Source organism: Bubalus kerabau, chromosome 5 (assembly GCF_029407905.1).
Source record: "Bubalus kerabau isolate K-KA32 ecotype Philippines breed swamp buffalo chromosome 5, PCC_UOA_SB_1v2, whole genome shotgun sequence".
Taxonomy (NCBI): Eukaryota; Metazoa; Chordata; class Mammalia; order Artiodactyla; family Bovidae; genus Bubalus; species Bubalus kerabau.
In genome coordinates this window covers 109,635,596-109,648,665 of record NC_073628.1, presented here as the reverse complement: position 1 = coordinate 109,648,665, position 13,070 = coordinate 109,635,596, and the positions used below count along the sequence as shown (strand labels likewise).

The 13,070-nt window shown below is 40.3% G+C and overlaps 1 protein-coding gene across 1 annotated transcript in view; it reads left to right on the top strand.

Annotated features, from left to right (window-relative positions):
- Window positions 1-11,082: 11,082 nt before the first annotated feature.
- CFAP107 (cilia and flagella associated protein 107) overlaps window positions 11,083-13,070 on the top strand; it is a 39,456-nt gene continuing 37,468 nt past the window's right edge. Inside the window, exon 1 of the mRNA XM_055582668.1 lies at window positions 11,083-11,196. Coding sequence (XP_055438643.1) covers window positions 11,083-11,196 — 114 coding nt within the window. The remainder of the gene's footprint in view (window positions 11,197-13,070) is intronic.

The window sequence follows — 13,070 nt, the reverse complement described above, 5'->3', positions numbered from 1 at the left end:
AGCAGATCTCAGCTGGGAGGGAAGTAGTTGGATTGTAACCACCAATCCCAAAAGCAGAAAGAAAATTGATTTTGAAAGAAAATTGAAAATTGCTTGACACCTGGTTGCGTGGGACCTATCAGGCTGGTAGGTCTATATTTTAAAGGGAAATGTCCTTAACTCAAATGAACCTCTCCAAGAATCAGCTGAGGAATTGGGGCAGGCTGCAATGTTACTGGTGTGTTAACTCTAACATCCTTATCTTCGTCTAGCAAAGTAAAGGACACCAGAGTCAGCAGATTAGCTCCTCTTTCCCAGGTTGCCAAGACTCGCTATTGGCTAGATCACCCCTGCTCCAACATTGCAGCTGGTTTCTTGCAAATGGCTGTACAAGGTTGACTCTGATAAGGCAGTGCCTGGGGTTTAGTTTCAAAGCACTTCTTATTGCAGGGAAAAACCCACAAGTGTGGGTCTGACCTCATTATTGTGAAACAACTCCCTGCTTTGTCATCACCAAAGGATAGAGCAGTTTTAAGTTGAAGAGACATATTGCATTCTGGATTTGTTACAGCAGCTTCTGCAAAGAGGCAGAGTGATGGCAGACATGTAGTCTAGAACCAGTTGGAGGCCCGACATTTATATAACCTCCTAAGCCCTCAGTTTTCTTGCCTTGAAATGGGGATAATCATGTTGAGCACATCTGGGTGTTTGTGTAAAGCAGGCTGAATCAATGTAAGTTGTGGTTAGGTATCTGCTGTTCAGTGGACAGTTACAGATGTGCTGGTTACCAGACTCATAGCTTATCCCCTGGTGGGGATAACAAGCTGTTTTTGTGCTCAGGAATTCTCTATTCAAAAAGAATATACAATTGTTCCCTTTGGGATATTTTTGCCCCAATTTCCCAAATTCACTCCTCTAATATAGGGAAAGAAATGGACTTTGTTGCTAAAACAGGCTTGGTTTAGGCACAAAGGAAAGAGAGGATTGAGCATTTATTGACCTCTTATACGTGACAGGTATTTTATGAAGTGTTTTGTAGGTGACATTTCATTGTATTTTCATAATCTTATTTCATGAAGTATAGGATATTGACTCCCAATTTTGTTTTTGCTGTTCAGTTGCTAAGTCGTGTCTGACTCTTTATGACCCCATGGACTGCAGCACTCCAGGCTTCCCTGTCCTTCACTGTCTCCCAGACTCTGCCCAAACTAATGTCCATTGAGTCAGTGATGCCATCTAACCATCTCATCCTTTGTCACCCCCTTCTCCGAGGAGGAACTAAAGAGCCTTTTAATGAGGGCAAAAGAGGAGAGTGAAAAAGTTGGCTTAAGACTCAACATTAAAAAAAATAAGATGATGATATCTGGTCCCGTCACTTCATGGCAAATAGATGGGGAAAAGGTGGAAACAGTGACAGACTTTATTTTCTTGGGCTCCAAAATCAGTGTGGATGGTGACTGCAGCCATGAAATTACTCCCAGTTTACAGATTAGGACACCAAAGCAGGCTTGACCCAGGAACTTGGTCAAAAGGAAACAGCTGATTAGAGGTGGGACTTGAAGTGGAAGCCAAGTTTGTCTGAGTATTCAGCAACCCCTTCCCCCCATCCCCAATCCCATTCCTTGTGCAATAACCCGAAGCTGATTGCTCATCTTTAAGAAGTGTTTCTAGTATGTACTGGACTGGGAGAAGTCAGTTCATTATCCACCTGTGAGGTCCCACCATAGAAGGGTGCCACCTTCTCTGAAATTAGACCCTTCTCCTGTGGCTTGCCGAGTCTGCTGTAGCTCCTCCTGTGTGGTGCTGAGCAGACACCAAAAGTGTCTGAACCTATGCTGGATTAAAGTAATCCTGTTTCTAATAGGTACAGGTGATTGGAAAAGCAAATGGCAATTATCTCTGGAGGAAGATAGTATCATCCTAGACCTCATACCATTTTCACATTTAGTTTTTCAGATACCAGACCTATGAGAAGAGAGAAACTAGCAATAGATACCTACAGAAACAACAGGTAAAAAGAAAGGAAGCCACAGACTATAAAATAGCTCTGCTTATTATGTCCAAGTAAAATCTCTCTATATATATATTTATAAATATAATCTATATAAATAGAATATATAAATCTTTATATAATGGCAACCCAATCCAGTACTCTTGCCTGGAGAAGTCCCCAGAACAGAGGAGCCGGGCAGGCTATATAGTCCATTGTGTCACAAAGAGTCATACATGACTTAGTGACTAACACAATACATAACAACAATCTATAAGTCTAAAATATATAAATCTGTAGATTTATAAACCTACAGATTTGAACATTTGTGGCAACAAGGAATAATCTGTAATTCAGAAGTTAAAAAAAAAACCCTGGAATTATAAAAAGTAGCATATATACATAGATTATTAATCAAGTAAAATTTAGAACTGAAAAATGCAACAAATCAATGGGTGGGTTTAATTTCACATTAGGCACACTTGAGAGAGGATGTGTGGGCTGGGATATAGATCAGAAGATACTATTTAGAAGTTCAAAGAAGCAAAAGGATAGAAAATACAGAAGGAGGCCAGAGACTTTGAGGATTCAGTGAGAAAGTTGTGGCAAATATGCAGCTGGTGTTCCAGAAAGAAAGGAAGCAGAAGCAATATTTGAACATGTAGTAGCTGAGAATTTCCTAAAATAATTGAATGAGTAAATATCATATATTAATGCATATATATAGAATCTATAAAAATGGTACTGATGAACCTATTTGCAGGGCAGGAATCGCGATGCAGACATTGAGAACGGACTTGTGGACACAGGCAGGGTGGGAAGGAGAGGGTGGGGTGAATGAAAGAGCAACACTGACATATATTCACTACCATGGATAAACTAGATAGCTAGTGGGAAGCTGGTATATAGCACAGGGAGCTCAGCTCGGTGCTGTTTGATGACCTAGATGCGTGGGATAAGGGTTGGGAGGGAGTCTCAAGAGAGAGGCAATATATGTATGCATATGGTTGATTCATGTTGTTGTACAGCAGAAACTAACACAATATTGAAAAGCAATTATATTCCAATTAAAAAGACTATAAAAAGTATTTTATACTTTCCAATATACTTATCTTTATATGTATATTTTTGGCAAAATCTCTAAAATACTGATGCAAAAGGGCCGATCAACAATGCCACATTTTGGCTCTCTGAAAAGACTAATAAAATTTATCATTATCTACTGAGACCAATACAGAAAAAAATGTGCAAGAGTAAATTCTAGAAATAAAAAAGGGACTCCATCAGAGATCCTAGAAATATTTAAAAAAACAAGGGCACATTATGAACAACGTACAACCGCAAATTTGAAAATTTAGATGCAATGTGTAAATTCCTAGAAAAACACAACTCGCCAAACTGACACAAAAGGAAAGAGAAAAATGAGATTAGTTTTGTAACTAATAACAAATATTAAGTCTACAATGAAAAGCCTTTAAACAAAGATAAACAAAACAAAAATCTCCTGGCCCAGATGCCTTGACTTACTTAATATTCAGGGATTAAACACATTAATCTTATGTAAACTGTCCTGCTGCTGCTGCTAAGTCGCTTCAGTCGTGTCCAACCCCGTGCGACCCCATAGACGGCAGCCCACCAGGCTCCCCTGTCCCTGGGATTCTCCAGGCAAGAACAATGGAGTGGGTTGCCATTTCCTTCTCCAATGCATGAAAGTGAAAAGTGAAAGTGAAGTCGCTCAGTCGTGTCCGACTCTTCGCGACCCCATGGACTGCAGCCTACCAGGCTCCTCCATCCATGGGATTTTCCAGGCAAGAGTACTGGAGTGGGTTGCCATTGTCTTCTCCATGTGTCAGTATATGATATTTATATTTCCCTTTCTGACTTACTTCACTCCGCATGATAGGCTCTAGATTCCCGCACCACGTTAGAACTGACTCAAATGTCTTTCTTTTTATGGCTGAGTAGTATTCCATTGTATATATGTACCACAGCTTCTTTATGTCTTCATCTGTCAACAGATATCTAGGCTGCTTCCTTGTTCTAGCTATTGTAAATAGTGCTGCAATGAACATTGGGGTACAAGTGTCTTTTTCAATTTTGGTTTCCTCAGGGTATGTGCCTAGGAGTGGGATTGCTGGGCATTATGGTGATTTTATTCCTAACTTTTTAAGGAATCTCCATACCATCTTCCATAGTTGCTGTATCAATTTACATTCCCACAAGCAATGCAAGAGGATTCCCTTTTCTAGAAACTGTCCTAGAGAATATAAAAAGTAGGCATATTCTTTCTGTGAGGTTAACTTAATCATAATAATAAAAATCAAAAAAATTGCACAAATGAAACATTCAGGCTACAAAAGTCTTACTCATGGATATAGAAACAACATTTCTAAAAAACATTTGGCAAGCAGAATCCAGAAATATTAGAAAAAAGATACTATATCGTGATCATATATATGACAGTTTATACTAGAAATGCAAGATAGTTTAACATTGCAGAATTAATCAATATAATTTATCACATTAATGGATTCAATGAAAGAAACTGTGATTATCTTAATAGATGCAAATAATTAAATATTATTTATGAAAGCTGTCTCAGCAAATTTAGAATAGAAGGAAACTTCTTGAACTCAATAAATGGCATTTACAAAAACATCATCATTAATAGTAAACATTAAACTTTTTTCCTTACTAGGAATAGGACAAGAGTTGCTCATGTCATTTTTAATCAACACTGTACTGGTGAAAGCGAAAGTGAAGTTGCTCAGTCGTGTCCGACTCTTTGCGACCCCATGGACTGTAGCCTACTAGGCTCCTCTGTCCATGGGATTCTCCAGGCAAGAATACTGGAGTGGGTTGCTATTTCCAGCCAATGTAAAAAACAAGTATAAAACCAATTAGAATTGGAAAGGAAGAAATAGAATAGTTATTACTTGCAGATGTTATATTCCTGCATGCATCCTGCATGCAGATGCTATATTCCTGCATTCTTTGAGAGAATCTACTGGGAAAGTACTAGAATTAATAAGGAATCTACAGGGAAAGTACTAGAGTTAATAAGATAATTAACAGAGTTGATGGCTATAAAGTTATTGTTTTAAAAAATTAATTGTATTTTAATATATAGACAATAATCAGAAAATGAAATAAAAATAATTCATTTAAGTAGCATAAAATATAAAATACATAGGAACAGGAGATAGCAAGAGAGTAAAAAGAACTCACAGAATGAGAGAAAATATTTGTAAAACTTATATCTGATAAGGGATTAATACTCAGAATTTAAAGAACTCCTACAACTCACTCCCACACACATCCACAAACATCCCCCCACACACACACAATTTAAAAATGGGCAAAAGACATTTCTCCAAAGAAGATATACAAATGGGCAATAAGCACAGAAAAGATGATCAATACCCTTTGTGTGTGTTAGTCACTCAGTCATGTCCACCTCTCTGAGACCCCATGGACTGTAGCCCATCAGGTTCCTCTGTCCATAGCATTCTCCAGGCAAAAATACCATCCATTTTTTTCTCCAGGGGATCTTCCCAACCCAGGGATTGAACCCACGTCTCCTGCACTGAGGCAGATATTGGGAAAATACAAATTGAAACTACAATGAGGTAGTACCTCACACCTATTAGGATAGGTTATCACACACACACACACACACACACACAAAAGAAAGAAAGAAAAGAAACATAGCAAAAAGAAAAAATAACAAGTGTTGGCAAAGAAATGGAGAAACAAGAACCCTGTGCATTGCTGGTGGGAAAGTAAAAATGGTGTGATTGCTGTGTAAAATAGTTTTTTGGGGCTGATTCCATTCTTAGGTGAAAACTCAATAGAGTGTAGGTCAAACAGCTATCTGTAAACCAATTTTCACAGCTGTATTATTCACAGAGCTAAAAGGTGGAAACAGTCCAAATGTCCATCAACAGATCAAGAAAGTGTGATGTATACACACACACACACAAAATAGAATATTATTATTCAGCCATAAAAATCCAGCACTGAGGACTCTGCAGCAAGAGAGACCTTGTTTCAAAGATAGGTTATTTCATGCAGTTTGACTACTTAATTTCTGTCTCTTCGTGTGTCATTTTTAACTAAATAAACTCATAGAGTTTTGCATCAAACAAAAAGAAAGAATGAAATTCTGACACATGCTACAACATGGATGGATCTAGAAAACATTAAGTTAAGCGAAATAAGTTATGAGGTATGTGGAGCAGTCAAATTCACGGAGATGAGAAAGTAGAAAAGAGGTCACTTGAGGGATGATGGAATGGGGAGCAATAATTAACCATTATTGCTTAATGGGTACATAATTTCTGTTTGGGATGATTAAAAAATTCTAGAAAATGTGGAGTAATGGAAACAAAGACTTATACACTGTTGAGAGGATGCATAATAAATTGATGTAATGCTTTGGAAAATATTATTAGTTTGGCATTGTCTAGCAAAGTTAAGACACGCATACCCTATGACCCAGAAAACCTGCTCCTAGGTATATATCCAAGAGCAGAGGTTTTCACAGCTTGGTCCATGGACCCCTGGAGATCCCCAGGCTCCTTTCAGGAGATCTTCAATGTCAATACTATTCCAGGTGGCATAGTGTTAAAGAATGTGCCTGCCAATGCAGGAGACTGAAGAGACTTGAGTTCAGTCCCTTCTTCCCAAGAAGATCCCCTGGAGAAGGAAATGGTAACCTACTTCAGTATTCTTGCCTGGGAAATTCCATGGACAGAGAAGCCTGGGGAGCCATAGTCCATGGGGTCTCAAAGAGTCAGATACGACTGAGTGACTGAGCATGCCTTCTTAATAATATTAAGGTACTATTTGCCTTTTCCCATGTTTTTGGCATTTGCATTGACAGTACAAACGTGATGGTGGGTAAAACTGCAAGAGCCTGTGCATAAATCAGAGCAGTGCCGTTATCAGTTATATTCTTCACCCCCACACACTTGCAGTTTAAAAAAAAATCACTAGTTTCACATAGAGTGTCCTTGATGAAGAAGTAGAAATTATTAATTTTATTAAATCTCAACACTTGAGCAGACATCTTTTTTACATGCTGTGTGAGGAAATGGGAAGGACACGTGTGAGAAAGCACTGCGGTGGCATGTCCACATTCAATGGTTCTCTTGAGAAAGAACGCTGTGTGTGCAATTGTTTAGGTTGTGAGCGAAGTGAGTTGGGCTTTTTTTTTGTACCTTGTGGGATTTTAGTTCCTTGACCAGTAATCAACCTGAGCCCCTTTCAGTGGAAGCACAGAGTCCTAACCATTGGGCAGCCAGGGAATTCCCAGGGCTTTTTTTTTTTTTTTTTTTTTTTTAATGAAACTTTCACTTGGAAGAAAAATTGGCAGACAAAACCATGGTTATTAGAGTTGGAACATTTGCTAAATATGAATGACGAAAGGCTCTCACTTCAAAGAAAGCAATAGTCAGTAGTTACTGCCAATAACAAAACTTTGAGCTTTCAAGCTAAACCTAGAATTTTGGGAAAACTTGTATCTAGCAATGTGACTTTGTCAACTTCCTACTATGTGCTTTTCTGATGATATCAGTAGGGATATTAGCAAATGTGATTTTGGGGAATATTGTATAATGAAACATGTTAACATTTGGAAGATCTATCTACACAGCTCTATAAAATAATATTTTCCAAAAGACCACCATGATGTTACAAAATTACAAGTAGGTTAAAGATCTATCCAAAGCACAAGATCAACCAGTGGATTTTAATATAGTAGGGCTCAAAGAGTTCATTGAGTAGTAGACTTCATTCAGACTCCACAGTGCAATTAAACTTTGAAAACTGCCACTTGGGGACTCCCCTAGTGATCCAGTGGTTAAGACTGTGCATGTCCCTTGCAGGAGACATGGGTTCCATCCCTGGTCTCAAAGTGGGATCCCACACAATCCCACACACTGCAAGACATGGCCAAGAAAAAAAAACAAAACAATTTCAAAGGCTAGTGAAATTCTTCTCTCTCTTCTAACTACATATCTCTGTAAGACTGATTTTCTCCTTTAAACTAAACAGCATACTCCAATAGATCAAAAGTTTGCTGTTACTTATAAATTAATACATATTAATATATAATATAATTCATTGGATTGGCCAATTCTGTGGTGTAAATATTCCTACCATGACCACTTTCAAGTAACCAACATGACTAGAATGTAGTGTCAGCTCTCACAAACTGGTACAATCTGGCTCCAGACCACTAATATAATCCACACTTTAAGAAGTCTTATGAGTCTTCTATAGGTTGCATGAGACTAAAAATTTGAAAGAACACTGCCCTAGAAAAAGGGCAATATCTGGCCATCAGGATACTTGTTCTGTGCCCCCGCCCCCCAAACTTATAGGAACCACAGCTGCAAGGGCTTCCCTGGTGGCTCAGGTGGTAAAGAATCTGCCTTCAATGTGAGAGACCTGGCTTCAATCCCTGGGTTAGGATGATCCCCTGGAGAAGGGCATGGCAAACCCCTCCAGTACTTTTGCCTGGAGAATTCCCATGGACAGAGGAGCCTTGTGGGCTACAGTCCATAGGATCGCACAGAGTTAGTCACGACTGAGCACCTAAGCACAGCACAGCTACATGCAACACAAATGATTCTTAAAAACATTAACTGTATTGAGGAAAAGAAATCAGACTCAGATGAATACATGCTATAGGATTACATTTATGGAAAGCATGGAATTTATTATAGCTAAATTGACTATAAACCATTTCATTTATTTTAAATGTAATTTTTCATGTTTGTGTTACACTTTATAATAAGAAGTTTTTTAAAGTGGAATTATACAGAACATGTAGCTCTCCTGTGTTTTGATTGGAAGGACATCCCGTCTTACTGGCTTAAGCCCTACTCAAACTATAGTCCTGCCAAATAGAAGTTCGCTCTGTTCTATCTATCATGCCCTTTCCTTGCCACATGCTTTGTTTCAATATGGAACAAATAGTTTCCTGGAATTCCTCTACTTTAGTTTCAAGGTCATTGGAAAACACTTTCTCTGAATTGCCTGCTTGAAATCGAATGTCTTTACTTGTGGCAAGCAAGACTACTAAAAAAGAAGAACTAAAGAGCCTCTTGATGAAAGTGAAAGAGGAGAGTGAAAAAGTTGGCTTAAAACTCAACATTCAAATAACTAAGATCATGGCATCTGGTCCCATCACTTCATGGCAAATAGATGGGGAAACAATGGAAACAGTGACAGACTTTATTTTTTGGGGGGGCTCCAAAATCACCGCAGATGGTGACTGCAGCCATGAAATTAAAAGACACTTGTTCCTTGGAAGAAAAGCTGTGACCAACCTAGACAGCATATTAAAAAGCAGAGACATTACCTTTTAAAGGTCCATCTAGTCAAAGCTATGGTTTTGCCAGTAGTCATGTATGGATGTGAGAGTTGGACTGTAAAGAAAGCTGAATGCCAAAGAATTGATGCTTTTGAACTGTGGTATTGGAGAAGACTCTTGAGAGTCCCTTGGACTGCAAGGAGATCCAAACCAGTCAATCCTCAAAGAAGTCAGTCCTGAATATTCATTGGAAGGACTGATGCTGAAGCTGAAACTCTAATACTTTGGCCACCTGATGTGAAGAACTGACTCATTGGAAAAGACCCTGATGCTGGGAAAGATTGAAGGCAGGAAGAGAAGAGGATGACAGAGGATGAGATAGTTGGATGTCATCACCGACTCAATGGACATGAGTTTAAGCAAGCTCTAGGAGTTGGTGATGGACAGGGAAGCCTGGTCTACTGTAGTCCATGGGGTTGCAAAGAGTTGGACATGACTCAGAGACTGAACTAAACTGAAAATAAGACTACAGTGTGCTGCTTCTTTAAAGTGAAGCCACTTAGTTGTGTCCGACTCTTTGTGACCCCATGGACTGTAGCCTACCAGGCTCCTCCGTCCATGGGATTTTCCAGGCAAGAGTGCTGAAGTGGGCTGCCATTTTCTTCTCCAGGGGATCTTCCCAACCCAGAAATTGAACCTGGGTCTCTTGCATTGCAGACAGATGCTTTACCTTCTGAGCCACCAGGGGAGCCTACTGATTCTTTAACTTAACCATATATTGCAAGGCATCTTCCTATGTCAGCATTTTTTAACAGCTACAGGGTATTTCATCATATGATATGCCACAGTTTGTTGAGCCAGCCCTCCATTGGTATATATCTAGATGGTTGGTTCTTGATTTTTTGGCTTAATGGATAAGCAAAGTCATGGTTTTTATCCCAATGGACTGAGCTCTATTGGGATGGAGCCCTGGTCTAGCCACTGATGCATTGTACTAATAATTCCAGGTCAGTGCTCTGAATGTAGCATACACTTGATAGAATGGCTGTGGAATGAATGAATGAAGATGATCTGAATGAATCGTATTTATTAGCATTCTTCCTGGAAGCCCCTTAGGCAAAGGGGCAGACAAGCAATGATTAGAGCCCAGTGGTAAAAGAACTGAATCAGGGTGGATTTAAATCTCAGGTCTCCAGATGTGTGACTTGAGGTAGCTACTTAATCCCTCTTTACTTCAGTGTCCTCATCCATAAAATGGGTACAGTTATGGCACCTGCTTCATAGGACTCTTTGAGGGTTAAACAAGTGTGTACATGTAAAGGTCTCAGCATGGGCCTAGCACGTCAGCATTCATTAAATGGTAGAATGTAATCATCTCAGCTCATCTAGGTATAAAAATGCAGCATGCATGATACGTCTTGGTAACCAGGAAGTTACATGACATGGAAACCAGGTCCTTCTGGCTCCTGCTTTTGTGGTGACTGCTGTTGGTTTGATTTACTTTTTTAACATCAATTTTGCTTCTGAGGAATCAGCTGCCCCCTTAAGGAGAGTACTTATACTCACAGTCTATCACCATGGAGATTGTCAACAGTAGGGAATCCAAGATCACATCACCTCTTTCTGGAGGCTGAAAGTGGACTCTCAGGGCCCTTTAATCCTGCAAATTTAGCTGGGTGTCATCTACATTCTGACTGCTGAAAAGAAAAAAAGGCACCCCAAACTCAGCAGCTTCATAACATCTCCCACCCCAAAACCTTAAACTGTGTCAAGTCAAAGAAGCTTGGGACAAATGCAGTTTCTTACTGCAGTAAGTCCACAGTCATCCTCCACACCGAGCTGGAAGATTGAGACCAAGTATTCAACCAGAGTGCTCACTGGAAACTGGACAGAGGAGAGGAGGAAGGTAAGTAGAAAGAAGGTGGACAGAGGGCTCAGAAGGAGACCTGGCAGGGAGGATGAGTGAGGGCACTGTGTGCGTGTGTGTTCAGTCACTCAGTCATGGCCAACTCTCTGCAACCCTGTGAATTGTAGCTCGCCAGGTTCCTCTGTCCATGGAATTTTCCAGGTAAGAAAAGAGCGGGTTGCCATTTCCTACTCCAAGGGATCTTCCCAACTCAGAGATCGATCCCTTGTCTCCTGCATTAGCAGGCAGATGCTTTACCACTGTACCACCCGAGGGTATTATTATTTCTAAATCAAGAACCACAAATACTTGGATCTTAAGAAGGTGGCATTAGGAACTCTGTGCAGAGAGACTCCCTAACACAGAGGAGTTATATTCAAGCAGTCATCAAAGTCCCCATTTATATCTTGAAAAATCATAGTACAGGTGTCAATAAGGTTGTGCCTTGAAGTTCTATAGTCAGTGGAGTGTTTCTAGGCATCTGATATTCTCTGTTCCTAATTTAGCTGCATCTTGATTTGAAGAACATCTGCTCTCCCTGGGCTGGTCCTTCCAGATGTATTACCTGTCAAGGCAGGCTTGACACTCCTTGTCTTGATGTCCAGGTGCTCTCTGGCGCCTGTTCCACAACTTTGCCCTGCCTGTGCATTTCATCTTTCACTTTCAAAACAGAACAGGTGTGTTCTTGTTGTTCCCATGTATCTTAAAGATCATCTCAAAATACTTTTCCTAAATTGACCTGCATAAAATTGAGTATCTTCATTTGTGGCAATCAAGACTGACCCACATAAGTTTTTGCAGAGACATCTAGACATCTTCATATCTTCTTGGAAAATAGTCAAGGGAAAGAGGGTGAGACAGAATTGGTAGCTTTGGTGTAAGTGTGGGGAAGGTTAATAGTGACTTCTGAGAGCTAGAAAAGGCTCCTTTCATGTTGGAACCTTAGCATTTGTCACCCTTCTGGTCAGACATGGCTTTGGGCCATTTTTTAGCTCTGACTGCACTTGTCTTTGTTTGTGGAGTAGGTGTGTGTGTGTAATCCAAGAGCAAGAAAGAATGGTTAAGCAATCCCATTGGGCTCCTGTAGGCAAAGCAGTACCCTGGGAGATTATGGGCTGATCCTACACTGACTGAGAGGAGATTGCATAAAGAGAGCAGAGTTGGAGCAATTTCAGAAAGATGGCAGACTAAGAAGTTCCAGGTCCCTTCTTATCCCACGGAAACACTTCAGTTAAGTTCAGTTCAGCCATTCAGTCGTGTCCGACTCTTTGCGACCCCATGAATGGCAGCACACCAGGCCTCCCTGTCCATCACCAACTCCCGGAGTTCACTCAGACTCACGTCCATCGAGTCAGTGATGCCATCCAGCCATCTCATCCTCTGTTGTCCCCTTCTCCTCCTGCCCCCAGTCCCTCCCAGCATCAGAGTTTTTTCCAATGAGTCAACTCATCGCATGAGGTGACCAAAGTACTGGAGTTGCAGCTTTAGCATCATTCCCTCCAAAGAAATCCCAGGGCTGATCTCCTTCAGAATGGACTGGTTGGATTTAAAAAGCAACTATTGAGGGAGGAGCCAAGATGGCGGAGGAGTAGGACGGGGAGAACATTTTCTCCCCCACAAATTCATCAAAAGAGCATTTAAACATCGAGTAAATTCCACAAAACAACTTCTGAATGCCGGCAGAGGACATCAGGCACCCAGAAAAGCAGCCCAACTCTTCGAAAGGAGGTAGGAAAAAATATAAAAGACAAAAAAAAGAGACAAAAGAGGGAGGGACGGAGTTCCGTCCCGGGAAGGGAGTCTTAAAAAGAGAGAAGTTTCCAAACACCAGAAAACCTTCTCACTGCCGAATCTGTGCCGAGATTTGGAAGCAC